The 20,730-nt window shown below is 41.5% G+C and overlaps 1 protein-coding gene across 1 annotated transcript; it reads right to left on the bottom strand.

The window, feature by feature from the left end:
- Positions 1-1,817: 1,817 nt before the first annotated feature.
- LOC138963580 (threonine-rich protein-like) lies at positions 1,818-20,265 on the bottom strand. The gene is made up of 5 exons (XM_070335433.1): positions 20,151-20,265; positions 19,022-19,315; positions 12,786-12,965; positions 2,556-2,602; positions 1,818-2,071 (listed from the first exon to the last, which is right to left on the bottom strand). Exons 1-5 carry the CDS (start codon positions 20,260-20,262, stop codon positions 2,027-2,029), a joined length of 678 nt encoding a protein of 225 aa, XP_070191534.1. The 5' UTR covers positions 20,263-20,265; the 3' UTR covers positions 1,818-2,026.
- Between the last annotated feature and the right edge of the window lie 465 nt (positions 20,266-20,730).

Genomic DNA, 20,730 nt, shown 5'->3' with positions numbered 1-20,730 from the left:
GGTTGAAAAATGAGGGCGTGACAGTGCCGCCTCAACTTTCACGAAAAGCCGGATATGACGTCATCAAAGACATTTATCAAAAAAATGAAAAAAACGTTCGGGGATTTCATACCCAGGAACTCTCATGTCAAATTTCATAAAGATCGGTCCAGTAGTTTAGTCTGAATCGCTCTACACACACACACACTCACACACACGCACACACACACGCACACACGCACGCACATACACCACGACCCTCGTTTCGATTCCCCCTCGATGTTAAAATATTTAGTCAAAACTTGACTAAATATAAAAAGAGGGAAAATAAGTGAAATTATCAACTACCACGAAAAGAAGACTATTTGGTATATATTTTTGAAATCTCGAGGGCTAGTTATAGGTTACATTCAGCAAGCTTGTTAATGAATTAATGAAAATAGCCTTTAGCTTTTATTTTCTTGGATTTGTTGAAGGTGGACCATATAAGGGGACACATACATACTTTGAAATGTTGCTATTGTTTTTTGTTTGCAGTAGAAACAGGGGGTCAACACTGCTAGAATGTAACAAATGCGGTCTTAGCTGTCATATTTCCACGAAAAGAAGACTGTTTGTCATATTTTGTGAAAGCTCGAGGGCTAGTTATAGGTTGCTTTTAGCAAGCTTCTTAATGAATTAATTCTTCTTCTTCTTCGTCGTTCGCTCAGACATAATGAATTAATGAAACCAGCGTTTAGCTTGTCTTTTTTTTTCGCCATATTAGGGGACATACACATACTTTGAGATTTTGCTATTATTTTTTGTTTGCAGTAGAAACTCGGGGTCAACACCGCTAAAATGTAACAAATACAGTACTAGCTGTCATACATATAGCAATTTGTGTGTGATAACAGCTTTGGATGTGGACAGAAACTAGTCCGTTGAGTCACATTTAGAGTGAACGCTGCCCCCTTTCCTAACCTAGGTGGTGGGTTCAAGTGCTAGTCTTTCGGACGAGACGATAAACCGAGGTCCCTTCGTGTACACTACATTGGGGTATGTACGTTAAAGATCCCACGATTGACAAAAGGGTCTTTCCTGGCAAACTTGTATAGGCGTAGATAAAAAATGCCCACCAAAATACCCGTGTGACTTGGAATAATAGGCCGTGAAAGGTGGATGCAGCGCCTATAGGCTGTTGATCTACTGGTCGATGTGAATGCGTGATATATTGTGTAAAAAAAATTCCATCTCACACGGCATACGCGCTTTGAACTTCGGATAAGGCGCTATATAAATACCCGTTATTATTATCATTATAAAAAGAGAAAAAGCCTGACGGTTTTGTGGTTTGTGTTTCTGCAACTGTTTTGACTTGTGCAAGGTTTCCGGAGAGGGTAAATACAGCGAATGGAATTGTTTTGAGCGCTAGGGCACCGTCAGTTTGTCAGAACCGGAGGTGGTCCATATTAGGCGCCGGTCAATATTAGGCCAAATACAAATATATGTTGTTTTCGGGTAACCCGACCGACCCTATTTTTTCCCGCCGACCCATAAACTTTTTTTCATTTCTAAAAATAATTCACAACTTTTGGCACATTTTACGAACCATACCGAGACTAAGGGAAGTAACCTCCTTTAAAATAGACTGAATAAAAAATAAAAAAAATTTAAAAAAAAAGCCGACCTACCGACTCTATCTGTTTTGATCACATTACCCAACACCAACATATATTTTTTATTGGCCATAGGCATGCAACCTTCCCCTACTCATATCAGATGAGGACGTCAGAAAAATCACAACGCAAATAAGACCATGCAAGGAACACACACTTGGATTGGTAATACTTTATTGCCAGAGGTATACAAACAACACTCATAATAAATATTCGATGAATTTTCACGGTTGATTAGATGGCCTACGTCAGGAGAAAACGATGAATATGCGGTTTATTTTTTAAATTTTTATGAAATACACAAATCCTGATGACTTCATTTCGCAAAGTGTCGACGAGGCAATCAGAAAACGATGCCCGGTGTATGCACATGCATCTGAAGTTTGTTTCTATGATGTCATAGCAGCGTTGATGCTCTTTTCTCGTTGAATACTCTGCAACAAAATTTAGAATATTGATGTTGATCAGAGATCAAGCGTATTCAACACTGTTTGACGAAGTTACCTCGCTTTCACCCGAGCTCGAGGCAAACTGAAAAATCTCAAAATAGATTTGACGGAAAACACTGATTCATGCCCCCAAAAATTGAATTTGTGGATTCACACGCCAGTTATGAAAAAGTCCATTAGATAGGCCTATGTTTGCTTCGGAATCAAGCTGCGCAACTCTTACGCAGGCCTTTGGATACCAACAGAGTTATTGCTCTTAATCGTCTAGTATTGTATAAACTTTGGCACAATTCAAAAGCACGACCCACGAAGCACGGTGAAGGTTAAGGTCACCGGTGGGCTGTGCATGTGTCGGTATTATATCTTATTATGTGTTGATTTGCGGAATGTGCGTGTGACACTGCCTTTTGTGTGTAAATGTAAAGCTTTTTTTAAAATATTTTATCTATTTGTGAATGCCGTCACTTACCGCCAAAATGAAGTTCATAAGGCTGTCGAAATACTTCAGGGGAATTTCTGAAAAATACAATAAGACAGATAATCAACAAGCAAAGCCTTGCCGGAGGAGAGAGCGGGCGAACACACATATAAATTAGATTCACATCTACAGACATCCCACGCGTGCACATGCTGAGACATACTGTACAAAAAAGAGACAAAAAGCCAGCCAGCGGTGCAGACGGACAGATTTTAATGTATGTATTCTGTATTTTATTTTTTGATGGCCGCAGGAGCGGTCATCTATTGCAAGGCATTCGGAGAGCTGACATGTCTCGTTTTATTACCGTTCTCACGAGATCAGTTACAGTTTCTCTCTCTCTCTCTCTCTCTCTCTCTCTCTCGCCAACGACCAACCGGTACGGACGTGCCTAGGTTGCTCTCCGCTTCAAAATGGATTGCTTGTGTTTCTAGGATATGTACAACAGTGTATTTTGATGCTAAAAGTTCCTTATTGTGCACATTATCTAAATGTGAACGATACATATGGCAACATTGTGTGATTTGTGAGATAAAGTGCTTATTCTACCTGGATCCTACTGCTTGAGGGTCTATACTACCACTAGTAGTCGGAGGGAACAAGTGGTGCGAGCCACATTCCACTCAAGCACCGTGATCAGATAAGCGCAACACGCGCGCTACAAGCCTTTCGCTCCGCTATTCTGTCCCCCGGTGCCAAAGATGGCAGTCAGTTTCTTTAGCGAGAGGCTAGCACGCGCGGTCTACCCTTTTTATGTCTGTGGTGTTGTACTGTGTAGTGTGTACAAGTGCTAATGTGTGCTGAACCGACAACTTGAATTGCGGCATCCTCTGCTGCAGTTGTCAGCATGGAGAACAATGCAAAACTTATTCGTACTACCGACCCAATTCAGAACTCGACACGAGATGTTTAATTAAGTATGGGATAGGGAACAACGTGCCGGCCAAGATGACTAGCGTTATTACTAGGTCTCGCATGCACAAATCACTTGAAGTGATTGAACTGAAAAGAGACCCTAATGAAATAACTTTTAAAAGCGACAGCAAGCTTCTTCCAGTTTGGAAAGCTGTGCTGCGACACAGATACCTTGTTAGTTTACGATCCCAGGGCTATGAAGCAACCTGGGAGGATTTCTCAAGGATTGAAAAGAAACTACACCCAGTCCATCATGACTACGACGATTCCGAGTCACTAACTGTGGTGTCCTTCCCTCCAGATGTTGTGCAGACGACAGTGCGTCTGTACAGTGGTGGTCACAAGCTACTTGTGATACACATCTACGCCACAAACACAATACTGGTACAGGGAAAGCAGTGCATCGCGTGGGTGAAGGACGAGTTCCAACGCCTGCAGGCTGTTGTCCACATTATGGCCGAGCTGTCCTCCGTCACCACTGAGGCCGTGACCACAGCTTTCAAGGACGTCACCCTTGTCCCCCCTCCACTTACTGCTGGGGACAGCGGTACCAACACCGACAACTGCAATGCTGAAACTGACACCTCCGCTTTCAGCACAGCCCCCACTGTCAGTAGCGAGGACGGTACTAGTACTACTAGTGTCAGTGGTGTCGGGGCGGCTGCTATCACCAACGGCAGTGCCGATCCAGGGGTCAGCAGTCCTGACAGCGCTGATATTGATGACGAAGCTTCCACGGGTACCACTGACAGTACCAACACCCTTGTCCCCCCTCCACTTACTGCTGGGGACAGCGGTACCAACACCGACAACTGCAATGCTGAAACTGACACCTCCGCTTTCAGCACAGCCCCCACTGTCAGTAGCGAGGACGGTACTAGTACTACTAGTGTCAGTGGTGTCGGGGCGGCTGCTATCACCAACGGCAGTGCCGATCCAGGGGTCAGCAGTCCTGACAGCGCTGCTATTGATGACGAAGCTTCCACGGGTACCACTGACAGTACCAACACCCTTGTCCCCCCTCCACTTACTGCTGGGGACAGCGGTACCAACACCGACAACTGCAATGCTGAAACTGACACCTCCGCTTTCAGCACAGCCCCCACTGTCAGTAGCGAGGACGGTACCAGTACTACTAGTGTCAGTGGTGTCGGGGCGGCTGCTATCACCAACGGCAGTGCCGATCCAGGGGTCAGCTGTGCTGACAGCGCTGCTATTGATGACGAAGCTTCCACGGGTACCACTGACAGTACCAACACCAACCTCAACAACAACGAAACGGACACGTCATCACTTCTGCATCTACGGGACACACTAGACGCACTGGTCACCGAATTCCGTGACTACAAAGTGCAAGTGTCACGCGAGTTCCGTGTCATTGAACAGCAGCATGAACGAAAGCTGCTGGATTTGCAAGAACGTCAAGAGGCCAGTGACAAAGAGACAGATTCTCTCCGCAAACGATGTCAGTCACTTGAAGACAAAATCAAAGAACTTAAACGTTTGGATAAAAAGTCCATCCGTAATGAAACTTCGCCCAACCACCCGCAAGCAGACGACCGTGACGTCTCCGGGCAATCTGATGCGAAGCCAATTCAGACATTGATCAACAATGGGCGCTACGCTCAACCCTCGGGTCGCTCCACCGTGCCAACTGTATCCTTGGACCGGACAGTGTCTGATACTGGGTCGCCGCCCACCTCCCCGAAGCAGGAAAGAGTTTACAATGCTCTTCTGTCAGAGAAAGACTATGTGCCCCATACACCGACATTGCGTCTCCCCCCGTCATGTAAGACATTACTGATAGGAGACTCAAACCTGAAACACATAGACAGGAGACGGCTAGACAGATCAGGCCAAACACAGATTAGAACATTTAGAGGAGTAAACATAGCACAGCTAACACAGATTATTTGTACAGGAGCTATCTTCCCACAAGTAGGGAAACTTCTCCTAAATGTTGGCACTAATGACTATGGGGCTCAAGATGTTGACATTGTACAGGAGTACAAAAAGCTATTAGAAGCCATTGCCACCCATTTCCCCACAGCCACAACGTTTGTCGCAGCCATCCCACCGCAGAGTCACCACAAAAGGAATGAAAAAATCTCCAAGATAAACAGTGAACTGGCAAACATTTGTGGAGAGAACGTATCCTTTCTGTCTCTGAAGTCCGTTTGGAAAAGAGACCAACAAGGGAAGATAAACCCTGGCCTTCTTGCGGACAAAGTCCATTATTCCGCGAGAGGACTGTCATTGTTGCTGCGAGACGCAAAAGCGGTGCTTTATGAAGCAAGCACTGACACTAAAAAGGAACACGCATCCTACGCCAGTGTGACCAAACAGAACACAAGAACGTCGCCATCTGAACAAGGCCTGCAGCAACCATCCCAAGTCGCCCCTTCTAACATGGCAGACGAGCGACAGCACAGCGACCAGGACCAGCGCAACCAGAAGCCTGCTGCTCGTCCGGCCCCGTGGCAGACTCTGCATACCCAGGAGCGGATGCAGCAGGCACCACAGCGACACCCGTCAACCGGACAGCCGCCACTCCCCATGTGGTTGCAACATCAAGCAATGAGTGATGAACCTGTGAGACACACTCAGCACATGCCCCCATCACCACATATGCCTTTCTCATCAATGTATAATCCCTACTATACTCCATTCCCTTACCCACCTCCCATGTACTATGCACCTGGCTACCCTGCTCCTCACAGACAATATGGAGCGCCCTGGGTCACCCCATCGTCACACTTCACCGCTCCCTGGGCAAGTAGCCCTCAAGTCGCTTGACACCTGCCATGATCTGTTTAACGAGAGTGGAGTAGTGTGTGTGTGTGTGTGTGTGTGTGTGTGTGTGTGTGTGTGTGCGTGCGCGCGCACATGCTTGAGTGTGAAAGAAATAAGTGAGAGAGAGAGAGAGAGAGAGAGAGAGAGAGAGGAGGAGGAAAGGAAAAGAGCAAGAACCAATCAAAAACTGTTCCCTTTCTTGTGACCGGACTTTAAAACACGTGCTGGTGCACTGTGACTGTTCCCTTCCCAGATGATTTGTTTTCTGATCTTCAAACATATAAATCTTCAGAATTGTGTCGACGTTTACCGCGGTTTAACTGTGTTTTGCGGTGTCAAACGTACTCGTGTGTTTAATGAAAACATTAATTGATTCACCAGAACATTTTGTGTTTCATCAGAACATTATGTGTTTCATCAGAACATTGAGCTCGCTAAAGTGAGTTTGGCTGTTGTTTAAGACACTGTGTTACACTTTCTTAGTTGACCTGGATTGCTGTACAACGGACCTTGTTGCCTCCAGTGTGTGAAACCGGTTACGGCCACGCAATCTTCGATTCAGTGTTTGAGGCATAATCGTGCCCCCTCCGCCTCCCTTCCTATTATATACAAAGTGAAGACCGGGCGGCTGCGCTTCTGTTTACTGCATTGTCTTCGTATTTTTGCAAAGGCCCTTGTCCTAGGTTTGGGGATTCACTGATTGTAACCTCCCTTTAATTTTTCAATTTTTGGTCAAGTTTCTTCCCTTCATTAATTTTGATCTTATATCAGAGTAATTGTTTGTGTGTGCGCGTGTATGTGAGTCATTAGGGCTGCGCAACTGTCTCACTTTCTCTTCTTTTTTTGTTTGTTTGTTCAATCTTCTTCCCATTTTGTGCTTGAATTTTTGCATATTTTGTTGTTGCTGTTAAATTGTTCTAATAATTATTACACTTTTATTTAATGTCAACGGCGGATTCTTCTCTCCGTATCGGGCATTTGAACATTTACCATTTAGTCAACAAAGTGCCTGATGTTTGTGTATTTTTGAACAAACAACCACAGCTCGTACATCTTTTTGGTGTTTGCGAAACACGTCTAGATTCGCGTGTTTCGGACAGCCTGATTGATATTCCAAATTACTATGTTTTACGACGCGATAGTGCACAAACTGGCCAAACAGGTATTGCTCTGTATGTCCATCGGTCTATTGCTGGCATTGTGAAGCGAAGGGCCGATCTTGAAGATGAAAATGTGGAATGTTTGTGGGTGGAGTTGAAAAATGGTAAATCCTCGCCTTTGTTAATATGTTATATATATCGGAATCCTGCTGAAACAACAAGTTGGAATGATGATTTTGTTTTAATGATGGACAGAGCAAAGCGTCGTGATGAGAATGTACTATTGCTTGGTGATTTTAACATTAATTTACAGAGACCCCAAACAACTTGGGGCTCAACCACTGCTCTATTTGGTCTTCACCAGCTAGTTAAAACCCCTACAAGAGAAACCAATAATTCATCTACCCTTATTGATCACATTTATACTGATAATAAGACCACTGTTTCAAATGTTCAAGTAGTACACTCCACTTTCAGTGATCATTATTCTGTTTTTTGCTCAATTGTTCTGAGATTGCCCAAATCACAGCATAAAGGTCATACAACTATCGAGTACAGAAGTTTTAAATACTTTGACGAGTCTGCCTTTTTCTGTGATCTTAATCGAGCGCCATTTCAAAGCGTATTTAATTGCAGTAACGCAGATGATGCTTGCAATCTTTTCCATGAGATTTTGTGTTCCATTATTGATAAACACGCTCCACTACGTCAGCATAGGGTGAAACATCCCCACCTGCCCCCTTGGTTGACATCGGACATTATTGAGGCTATGGCGTTGCGTGATTTCTTTAAAGAACATAACATGAAAAGCGAGTACAAATTACAAAGGAATGAAGTTTTGAAAACGGTAAGGCAAGCAAAAGCAGATTATTTTAATAAATTGCTTTCTGATAAGAGAGATACTTCTACAATTTGGCGAGCAATGAATGAAGTTCTTGATAAATCTCGAAAGAGATCGACCAATTCTCCGTCACAAATAACTCCAGAAGATTTTAATCAACACTTTATTTCGCTCGCAGAGAAACTGAAAGCCTGTCTCACGCAGAATGAGTCCCTTGATATTGATGTCTCTCTACAAAAATTAAAAACATTTTGTGGACGAAAGTTGACTCAAAACGAAACGTTTTCTATTCCACCCATTACTGTCCACGAGGTTGGAAAACTGATAGAACAGATGGCGAATAAAAAGTCAATGGGTCCCGATAAGATTCCTGTCCGGTTGCTCAAACTTGCTTTACCATACATAATTGATTCACTGACTTATGTCTACAACCTTGGCATACAACAAAACGTTTTTCCCTCTATTTTAAAATGTGCCAAGGTAGTGCCACTCCCAAAAAGCAAGGATCTTACGGACCCTAACAACTTTCGACCAATTTCCCTCTTACCTGTTTTATCTAAGCCTTTGGAGAAGCATATTCAGAAATATTTACTGGAATATATGGAACGAATGAATTTGTTTCATCCATTTCAGTCTGGATTTCGCTCTAAGCATTCATGCCACACTGCTCTCAGCTCTTTATGTGAAACTTGGTTATCAGCTATTAATGAGTCCGAAGTAACAGGAGCGTTATTCCTGGACTTTAAAAAAGCCTTTGACCTTGTAGACCACTCCTTATTATTAAAGAAATTACAATGCTACTTAAAAGATGACTCTGCTTGTGCCTTCTTCGAATCATATCTTTCAAAACGGAAACAATATGTATTCATCAACTGTAAAACTTCGTCGAATGATTTTGTCAAAAGTGGTGTGCCTCAAGGGTCTGTATTAGGACCTATATTGTTCTGTATTTATATAAATGATTTACCTCTTCATGTGTCAGATGAGAAAGTAAGATGTGAGTTCTTTGCGGATGATTCATCAATCCACACCAGTCAGAAGTCTTTGGTAGCCGTCAACCAATCTCTTCAAAAAAGTATAGATGAGATGACAGAATGGTGCACCACTAATGCAATGGTTATTCACCCTGTTAAGACGAAAAGTATGGTGATTACAACTAGACAAAAACACCAATTAAAACCCTTACAACTTCAACTGTCAATTGATTCAACTCAAGTGCAACAAGTTAAAGAGCATAAATTATTAGGGGTTACCGTTGATCAAGAATTGAAATGGCAAACTCACTTGAGTAAAATTTGCAAATTAGTATCTAAAAATTTGTACTTATTGTCTAAATTAAGACATTATGCTGATGTGGAAGCACTCAAGTTGTTTTATTACGCTCACATAATGCCCCATATCAACTTTGCTTCAACACTTTGGGATAACTGCAGTGATGTTCATCTCAAACGACTCAATTCTCTTCATCGCCGTGCTGCAAAACTAATTCTGCATGAGTCAAATAAGCCAACAGATGATAAATTAAAGCTCCTTAATTTCCTTCCCTTGAAAGATCAGTTGACGCTAAACAAGGCTGTCTTTATGTACAAAGTAATTAACAATAATGTTCCTGGATATTTAAAATCACATTTCAGACATGCCACAAAAAGATATGGGTCCCAGAACCTGATTCCCCCCATCCCTCGTCTAGACTTGTATAAGTCAAGTTTAGCCTTCTCAGGAGCGTCTCTATGGAATTCCATACCCCTACACCTCCGAAATGCCTCTTCTGTGAAAACGTTTAGGCGCCAGTTTCATTCCCGCTTAATGGGTAAATAGAACACTTTTCATGTCTGATATTTTAGTGCTTTTTACATTTAGTCAAGTTATGTTTGTATTTTGATTTGTTCTTTATGTGTATGTATTGATAATGATATACATGCGAATGATTGGGACAATTCCTCCCCACATTTGTTTTCTCCCTTTTGTTATTAGTTGTTTTGGATGTTTATATGCAATGCATTATTGCAACTATGCTGCAATTTCCACCCTATATTGTTTTTCCCATTTTTGAATGTGTATACAAAACCATAACCCCTTTCTTATTACTATTTACATTATGTACGTCTGTAAGTAACAATAACCTTGTCAATTTTACTATCTATATTATGTGCGTCTGTATTAAGTGTTTGTATAAGGGACAGGTTGTAAGATTAGGCTTTGCCTAAAACCTCTATCCTTTGGAAATAAAGTTCAGTTTCAGTTTCAGTTTCTCTCTCTTTCTTTCTTTCTCTCTCTGTGCCTCTCTCTGTCTCTCTGTCTCTGTCTCTGTATGTATGTCTTTGTCTGTGTCTCCCTCTGAGCCTCTCCGCTTCTGTCTTTCTATGTCTGTCTCTGTCTATGTGTGTGTGTGTGTGTGTGTGTGTGTGTGTCTCGCTCTCGCTCTAGCTCTCTCTCTCTCTCTCTCATCCGACTCCTGGCACACAGGTCAAAGCAGAGGTTAACTTGAGTGCACGTGTACCTAGCAGGAAGGGGGTGATTCGGGTCAGAAGTGGGATAAAGCACTTTGGTCTTCAGTCTTTGGGTTATAGCTTTCAGTGGAGAAGATGCCAACATGAAATTGCTTTATGCTCTACTATTTATTGTCCTTGTCTATCGGACACGAAGAAGGGAAGCTACAATCGCCCCAGGCCATATATACTCTTTGTTTCCTGAGCCGGGACCATTGAGACGGTTACCTCATAGATCTGTTCATTCTTCAGTTTGTCGGTGTCAAAAGTTATAACCGTTCTTTGTCCCGTTCCCGTACCAACCAAGGAATGCTGCCACAACAATGGAACGCTGCGCAAACGGCCGTTTTTTGGCATCTTTCAGCAGCGTCTGACCATAGTGGCAGCCGTCCTTGGTCGGTAAGGGAACGGGACCTAGAACGGATGTGTGGAATGCGGGTATGACAACTCAGTGTGTGAGAGCACTTTCGTTGCGTTACCGTTGTTTTAAGTTCCTTTAATGATCCAAGCGTTCCGTTACCAATGGGTTGAGGTTCCATTACATGCAGCCCAAACTCAGCCGTCCCTACCGACCATACCATTCAAAGCAGTTCCGTTAACGATCAGTTACGTTCATTGCGGTTCTGTCCCGATCCCTCCCGTGTCCGCACAGTTCGATCCTTGGTCGGTACGGGAACGGGACCTAGAACGGTTGTGTGGAAAGGGGGTATAAGACTCAACTACTTGGCTTATGGTCGAGACAGCTGGAAGATCCCTGGATATAATTGAAGAGGAGCAGTCTTCCTGTAATCTGCAAATCTGTGCTGTCGGGGCTGGGTAAAGGGAGTGGAGGGTAAGGGGGTGGGGGGGTGGGTAAGCGAGGGGTAAGAGAGACGAAAGAGAAAACTGGACAGGGAAAAGTCACTGCCCGAAGTATTCAATAAAGCCACACACACACAAAAATAAATTACCACATAATTATGCAGGTTTTCAATTCATATTTTTGCAAAGTATCTGCACAAGCATGTGTGCCTCTGTGAGTATGTTCGTGGCTGCTTTCATGGGGTGCCTGTATCCTCAGGAATTTGAGGATTTCTTTTATCTCTCTTTTTCTGACACCGTTTTTACAGGACAGTTTTTTTCCTTTCAGTTATAAGTTGTAGTAGTTTGACCTTATTGTTTTAGGTCAAGTAGAGCACGTTCACCAGTAGCAAAGACTCATTCAGTCCGTCAGTGTGCCTGAGTGTGTGTGATGGGGGGGGGGGGGGCTCTCCCGTGACCGGCCACCTACAATGTACGGACAGGTTTGCACTGGCCCAAGTTCATGAGAGGGACTGCTGTAACAGCAAAACTAGTCTGAAACATAAGTAATCAATTTATCCACTTGACTAAATTCACAACAGGGACCTATCACTCTTCTTTGCATGTTTTTATGCCTACGGATTTTCAAATACTCTGCAATACATGTAGGCTAACCCAAATTCAACATGTGCCCGTACAATACCACTTCTTTTATGAAAACATTGCTTCGGCCATGTTGATTTTAATCAATCAATTTTCTTGTCGGTATTATAACGCTCTCAGAACAATAGTGGTAGGTTTTGCGATGTCTCTTTGCAAACCACGATCCGACGATAAAGTTCTGATGTATTGCATTGCATTGCATTGCATTTGATTTTTTAAGTGTATTAGTATATTTTGATGTGCATTATTATTTGAGTTGGAATTGTGTACAAAATAATTTCTTTATGTATGTTTTTGTGAGGCGCTGAGAACTGTTTTACAATTTGCGCCATATAAATATCCTCATTATTATTATTATTACTATTGCATTGCATCGTATTGTGCTGTATCATACTATGTTATTCCATACTGTAGATAAAGTTGAAGAGTCTCTCGTAGCCCTGACTGTCCATGACCTCTTGTATTGTATTGTATTGCATTGCATTGCATTGCAATTGCATAGCATAGCATAGCATTGCGTTGCATTGCATAACGTTGTATTGTATTGCATTGCATTGCATTGCATTGCATTGCATTACATTACATTGCATTGCATAGTATCGTAGTGTATCGTACTGTGTGATAGTGTGTTATATCTTACTGTAGACAAAGTTGAAGAGTCTCTCGTAGCCCTGGCTGTCCATGACCTCCTGTATCTTGCCCACCTCACCGCCACTGAGCAGCTCCAGCAAGAGGATCTGGTCGTCGTAGCTCAACTTCTTGTAGTACTCCGACTCCGAGATGCTTTTGAAGATCTGAATGATCTCGTCAATGTTAGGGTCTGCAGATACAAAGAAAAAGAAAAACAAGTCGCGTAAGGCGAAAATACAATATTTAGTCAAGTAGCTGTCGAACTCACAGAATGAAACTGAACGCAATGCCATTTTACTCGTAGCATCGTCAGGCCACCGCTCATGGCAAAGGCAGTGAAATTGACAAGAAGAGCGGGGTAGTAGTTGCGCTAAGAAGGATAGCACGCTTTTCTGTACCTCTCTTTGTTTTAACTTTCTGAGCGTGTTTTTAATCCAAACATATCATATCTATATGTTTTTGGAATCAGGAACCGACAAGGAATAAGATGAAAGTGTTTTTAAATTGATTTGGACAATTTAATTTTGATAATAATTTTTATATATTTAATTTTCAGAGCTTGTTTTTAATCCGAATATAACATATTTATATGTTTTTGGAATCAGCAAATGATAGAGAATAAGATAAACGTAAATTTGGATCGTTTTATAAATTTTTATTTTTTTTTACAATTTTCCGATTTTTAATGACCAAAGTCATTAATTAATTTTTAAGCCACCAAGCTGAAATGCAATACCGAACCCCGGGCTTCGTCGAAGATTACTTGACCAAAATTTCAACCAATTTGGTTAAAAAATGAGGGCGTGACAGTGCCGCCTCAACTTTCACGAAAAGCCGGATATGACGTCATCAAAGACATTTATCAAAAAAATGAAAAAAACGTTCGGGGATTTCATACCCAGGAACTCTCATGTCAAATTTCATAAAGATCGGTCCAGTAGTTTAGTCTGAATCGCTCTACACACACACACACACAGACACACACACACACACACACACACACACACGCACATACACCACGACCCTCGTTTCGATTCCCCCTCGATGTTAAAATATTTAGTCAAAACTTGACTAAATATAACAAGTCGCGTAAGGCGAAAATACAATATTTAGTCAAGTAGCTGTCGAACTCACAGAATGAAACTGAACGCAATGCCATTTTTCAGCAAGACCGTATACTCGTAGCATCGTCAGTCCACCGCTCATGGCAAAGGCAGTGAAATTGACAAGAAGAGCGGGGTAGTAGTTGCGCTAAGAAGGATAGCACGCTTTTCTGTACCTCTCTTTGTTTTAACTTTCTGAGCGTGTTTTTAATCCAAACATATCATATCTATATGTTTTTGGAATCAGGAACCGACAAGGAATAAGATGAAAGTGTTTTTAAATTGATTTGGACAATTTAATTTTGATAATAATTTTTATATTTTTAATTTTCAGAGCTTGTTTTTAATCCGAATATAACATATTTATATGTTTTTGGAATCAGCAAATGATGGAAAATAAGATAAACGTAAATGTGGATCGTTTTATAAATTTTTATTTTTTTTTTACAATTTTCCGATTTTTAATGACCAAAGTCATTCATTAATTTTTAAGCCACCAAGCTGAAATGCAATACCGAAGTCCGGGCTTCGTCGAAGATTACTTGACCAAAATTTGAACCAATTTGGTTGAAAAATGAGGGCGTGACAGTGCCGCCTCAACTTTCACGAAAAGCCGGATATGACGTCATCAAAGACATTTATCAAAAAAATGAAAAAAACGTTCGGGGATATCATACCCAGGAACTCTCATGTCAAATTTCATAAAGATCGGTCCAGTAGTTTGGTCTGAATCGCTCTACACGCACGCACGCACGCACACACGCACACACATACACCACGACCCTCGTTTCGATTCCCCCTCGATGTTAAAATATTTAGTCAAAACTTGACTAAATATAAAAATCAAGATTAGACCGTGAAAAACTCCGATTCTGAGATGCATTGGAAGATCTAATGATGTTATCGATGTTGGGGTCTGCAGATAAATAAAACAAGTCGCGTAAGGCGAAAATACAATATTTAGTCAAGTAGCTGTCGAACTCACAGAATGAAACTGAACGCAATGCAACGCAGCAAGACCGTATACTCGTAGTCCACCGCTCACGGCATAGGCAGTGAAATTGACAAGAAGAGCGGGGTAGTGGTTACGCTATGCTGCATAGCACGCTTTTCTGTACCTCTCTTCGTTTTAACTTTCTGAGCGTGTTTTTAATCCAAACATATCATATCTATATGTTTTTGGAATCAGGAACCGACAAGGAATAAGATGAAACTGTTTTTAAATTGATTTGGAACATTTAATTTTGATAATAATTTTTATATATTTAATTTTCAGAGCTTGTTTTTAATCCGAATATAACATATTTATATGTTTTTGGAATCAGCAAATGATGGAGAATAAGATAAACGTAAATTTGGATCGTTTTATAAATTTTTATTTTTTTTTACAATTTTCAGATTTTTAATGACCAAAGTCATTAATTAATTTTTAAGCCACCAAGCTGAAATGCAATACCGAACCCCGAGCTTCGTCGAAGATTACTTGACCAAAATTTCAACCAATTTGGTTGAAAAATGAGGGCGTGACAGTGCCGCCTCAACTTTCACGAAAAGCCGGATATGACGTCATCAAAGACATTTATCAAAAAAATGAAAAAAACGTTCGGGGATTTCATACCCAGGAACTCTCATGTCAAATTTCATAAAGATCGGTCCAGTAGTTTAGTCTGAATCGCTCTACACACACACACACACACGCACAGACAGACAGACAGACAGACACACATACACCATACCCTCGTTTCGATTCCCCCTCGATGTTAAAATATTTAGTCAAAACTTGACTAAATATAATTAGAAACAAGTCGCGTAAGGCGAAAATACAATATTTAGTCAAGTAGCTGTCGAACTCACAGAATGAAACTGAACGCAACGCAACGCAGCAAGACCGTATACTCGTAGCATCGTCACTCCACCGCCCGTGGCAAAGGCAGTGCCCGTGGAATTGACAAGAAGAGCGGGGTATTCGTTGCGCTAAGAAGGATAGCACGCTTTTCTGTACCTCTCTTCGTTTTAACTTTCTGAGCGTGTTTTTAATCCAAACATATCATATCTATATATTTTTGGAATCAGGAACCGACAAGGAATAAGATGAAAGTGTTTTTGAATTGATTTCGAAAAAAAAATTTTGATAATAATTTTTATATGTTTAATTTTCAGAGCTTGTTTTTAATCCGAATATAACATATTTATATGTTTTTGGAATCAGCAAATGATGGAGAATAAGATAAACGTAAATTTGGATCGTTTTATAAATTTTTATTTTTTTTTACAATTTTCAGATTTTTAATGACCAAAGTCATTAATTAATTTTTAAGCCACCAAGCTGAAATGCAATACCGAAGTCCGGGCTTCGTCGAAGATTACTTGACCAAAATTTCAACCAATTTGGTTGAAAAATGAGGGCGTGACAGTGCCGCCTCAACTTTCACGAAAAGCCGGATATGACGTCATCAAAGACATTTATCAAAAAAATAAAAAAAACATTCGGGGATTTCATACCCAGGAACTCTCATGTCAAATTTCATAAAGATCGGTCCAGTAGTTTAGTCTGAATCGCTCTACACACACACACACACACACGCACAGACAGACAGACAGACAGACACACATACACCATACCCTCGTTTCGATTCCCCCTCGATGTTAAAATATTTAGTCAAAACTTGACTAAATATAAAAAACAACAAGATTAGACCGTGAAGAACCCCGAATCCCATATGCTTTTTAAGACCTCAATGATCTTGTCGACGTCGTTGTCTGCAGATAGAAAACATCGAGATTAGACCATGCAGAACTCCGACTCAGAAAGGTCTTGCAAGATCTCAATGATCTTGTCAATGTTGGGGACTGCAGACAGATAAAATGAAGATTACACCGTGAAGAAATCTGACTCCGAGATGTCTTTGAAGATCTGAATGATCTCAGATATAGAAAATCAAGATTAGACCTTGAAGTGATCAGACTCCATATCGGCGTCTGCAGATACACAACACGGTGAGCTAGTATTTATGTCACCAGAAACAAACCTGCACGACCACTAGGTTACACTCGCACAAAAGAAAGCCAGGTGAAAACCTTTTAGGTGGCCGAGAGATCCTCGTCAAACTTAAAAGACCAGAGAGTACGCTTCACACATTAGCCCAGCCTTATTAGCCAAGTCTACGTAATTGAATCAGCAATATTTAGATCATTGAGCTATCTCTGTCTAACAATGTCATCAGCCATCAACCATTCAAATCTTCACCTTGCTTCCTGGGGTTTTGACGACCCAGAGCATCACTCAAGTGTCTATATCTCTGAAACTATTGGGAGTATTTGATGAAGACTTCATGTAATCCTCAAACACCATTGTAAGCTCCAATCGACCACTTTCTGGAGGATTATCTTTGTAAACAAGCAAATGAACAATGACGTAATTTGAAAAAAGGCAGTCCGGCTGATGTGGGTCGTGAGTGACCCATATGGTTCTAAAGAAGGATTTTACGATGTTTATCCCTATTCGGATGGCTTGGGTCGTGTACGACCCATACTCTGCAAAGAAGCGGTTAGGAGTTTACACCTATTCGGATGGTGTGGGTCGTGTACGTACAACCCATACTTGTTTTACGTTAAGGGGGCAGGGTCACCCAGATTTTGAAAAAAATCGGGTTTTTTGGCAAACACAAACGTGTTTAGGCTTATTTTAAAGTTTGATTTCTCCTCTTTCAGACACTGTTTATATTTTTTCCCTACACAAAGGCATTCGTGAGATATGTGCTTTCAAAAAAGGTATGTGTGTGTGTCAACACAACACAAAATTACATAAACAATCTGCACGCGAAACTTTCATCAAAAATCGAAAAAAATCGGTTTTTTGGCAAACACAAAAGTGTTTAGGCTTATTTTAAAGTTTGATTTCTCCTCTTTCAGACACTGTTTATTTTTTCTCGATACACAAAGGCATTCGTGAGATATGTGCTTTCAAAAAAGGTATGTGTGTGTGTCAACACAACACAAAATTACATAAAAAAATCTGCACGCGAAACTTTCATCAAAAATCGCGCATCAGGCACACTCTGTTTCTTATAACTTTATTACATGTTTACCAATTGTCTTGAAATTTTGCACACTTATTCTTTGATGTGGTATCTATGGCCGGTACTAAAATCAAGCAGATTGAAAGTAAACAGAGAAAATACAGGTATTTGTCTTTTATTATTGTACTAATATTTTTTCGAAAATTTGGCCCATGCGTTATGATAACAGTTCTGATGAGTACAAATACGATTTTGGTACCAGCCACAGGCAAGACAGTCAAAAGCAGTCATGAAAAAAATCAGACATGCTGATATAAATCCAAAGCCACTATGTTTCTGACAATTATGGCTTTTTTTATTTTCGCACAATATAAAATATATGTTTATTCTACATTTTTACTAAAAAAGCAAAGTTATATCATCAATTAGACTGTACAGATTTATTTTAGAACCCTTCCTGTATGTCTTGGCCAAATTTGAAGTAAAAATACCCAATAGAACCTGAGATACATTTTTTTGCAATTTTGGTACCGGATTTTGGGTGACCCTGCCCCCTTAAATCCTTCTTCTATAGTATGGGTCGTACACGACCCACACCATCCGCTGTGAGCACAGAGAGCACCCAGGCTGTTCATTGTTGGTATGTGACCAAGTGTAGGGATGGTCTTATCCTATGTAACACCCAGGCTGTTCAGTGTTGGTATGTGACCAAGTGTAGGGATGGTCTTATCCTATGTAACACCCAGGCTGTTCATTGTTGGTATGTGACCAAGTGTAGGGATGGTCTTATCCTATGTAACACCCAGGCTGTTCATTGTTGGTATGTGACCAAGTGGAGGGATGGTCTTATCCTATGTAACACCCAGGCTGTTCATTGTTGGTATGTGACCAAGTGGAGGGATGGTCTTATCCTATGTAACACCCAGGCTGTTCATTGTTGGTATGTGACCAAGTGGAGGGATGGTCTTATCCCATGTAAAAGCCTGACCAGATCTGAGATGGGGAGCCCAACTGCTTTCACGGGAGGGACTCTGCGTTTTACCATCACTCACAGAAAACCTTAACATTACTAAATAAAACCTCAACCTCACTCGGCAAGAAAAACACTTCTGAACATGACTCACAGAAGTTAACTGGCGCAGCAGGAGTAGTAGCAGGGGGAAGAGCAGTGGTGTCAACAGGAGCGGCAGTAGTAGACGGGTCTTCAGTAGAGATTGGGGCGGCTGAACTGACATCAGGAGCCATCGTGGAAATTACGGGGGCGGCAGTAGAGTCGGTAGCCACAGGAGCGGCGGTAGAGTCCGTCATCATAATAGATGCTGCTGAGCTGTCAGTGACCATAGGGGCGACAGTGCTGTCCGTGAGGGCTGGAGGTCCGTTGGTGTCTGTCACCATCTGAGTGGAATCTACCATTGACGCTGAAATGATGCGTGTACGTCGTTATTTCACGCCTTGTAGAAACAGTCCGAGAGGGAGGTAGGAAAAGAGAGGGGAGCTGTGATTGAGAGAGAGAGAGAGAGAGAGAGAGAGAGAGAGAGAGAGAGAGAGAGAGAGAGAGAGAGAGAGAGAGAGAGAGATGATGGAGGTGGTGCTGGTATCTCCCTTTGAACTCTAAAAATGATCTGGATAGAAAGAATCGGACCAGATAGTGATACTGATAGGCCCTTGGAGTGACAATCATACACATTACATAGGCAGCCACCGCTATCAGTCTGGCTTTGTGTTGGATATTATCAATTGAGTTTCTCACTTTTTACATGTTCTGAATATGTTTATATCCTTGCACAATAATGTCAAAAACTCTTGTCTTGATTCTACTTTCTCACATTTGTAAAAATCAGATGCAGTTTCTTAGATTTTTTTCTGGTACCATTCTGACTTTTTGGTGAAAGAAACAGATTGTTGACTGTTTGTGGTAATGAGCTGTTTGATCGGTGTTTCGAGCTCTATTTAATTGTTATTTTGTTGTTGCTTTTTTTCTCTGAGATTTGTCTTCCTTTGTCTTGTCTGTCTGTCTGTCACACCAAAAGTTCTCATCATCGCTATAACAACAGCGGTACCAAACACATACAAGACCACAGCAACACTAACACCAGCAAGACAACAACAACAGCAACAACAACAACAACAGCAGCAGCAGCAGCAACAACAACAACAACAACAACTACAACAACAACAACAACAACAACAACAACAACCACCACTACCATCAACATCACCATCACCATCAACAACAACAACAAAGATGCCTACGAGGGAAGGAAGCAAGCGGAGGGGGAGCCATGGTGCTGGCTTTAGCCTGGAGGTCATGGGGTTGACACGTGACCATGACTACCAACATGGCGATGAGTGCTACCGATCTCATGGTGATGGGCTGAAACATCCAATGAAAAAATTAAGATTAAAAAACCCCAAGAATTGCAGGTTAATGGAACGTTTAATTATTGACAAAAGAAAACGTTACAATGTTTAAAAAAAACACACCGATAAAAACGATTTTAAAAAAATGTGTGTGTGTGTGTGTGTGCGTGCGTGCGTGCGTGCGTGCGTGCGTGCGTGCGTGCGTGTGTGCGTGTGTGTGTGTGTGTTTGTCCGCCCGTCTGTCTGTCTGTCTGTAAGTCTCTCTATATTGCTAGTTCAGGCGTCAAGTTCAAAAACTAATGTTCACTCTCAAGTAAAACAACAAAAACACACACAAAGAAACAAACGCTTCCCGGCGAAGCAACCTCTAAACGTAATATTCATGATAAGATTAGAAAACAGCCAGTGTAAATGGTGGACAAAAGTAGGGTCGTCATGCTTTGCAACTATGACATGACCTTTGCCCTCTTCT

The sequence above is a fragment of the Littorina saxatilis genome, linkage group LG4 (genome assembly GCF_037325665.1).
Source record: "Littorina saxatilis isolate snail1 linkage group LG4, US_GU_Lsax_2.0, whole genome shotgun sequence".
Taxonomy (NCBI): domain Eukaryota; kingdom Metazoa; phylum Mollusca; class Gastropoda; order Littorinimorpha; family Littorinidae; genus Littorina; species Littorina saxatilis.
This window is presented reverse-complemented; position numbering and strand designations above follow the sequence as displayed.

Bases quoted from the DNA above. Each gene is read 5' to 3' on its own strand.
- LOC138963580 (XM_070335433.1), bottom strand. From the start codon at position 20,262: ATGAGATCGGTAGCACTCATCGCCATGTTGGTAGTCATGGTCACGTGT. The intron at 12,966-19,021 runs GTGAGTCATGTT...TTGTATCTGCAG, and splicing joins TGCTGCGCCAGTTAACTTCT to ACCCTAACATTGACGAGATC. The intron at 2,603-12,785 runs GTAAGATATAAC...TGTATTTTTCAG, and splicing joins ACTCTTCAACTTTGTCTACA to AAATTCCCCTGAAGTATTTC.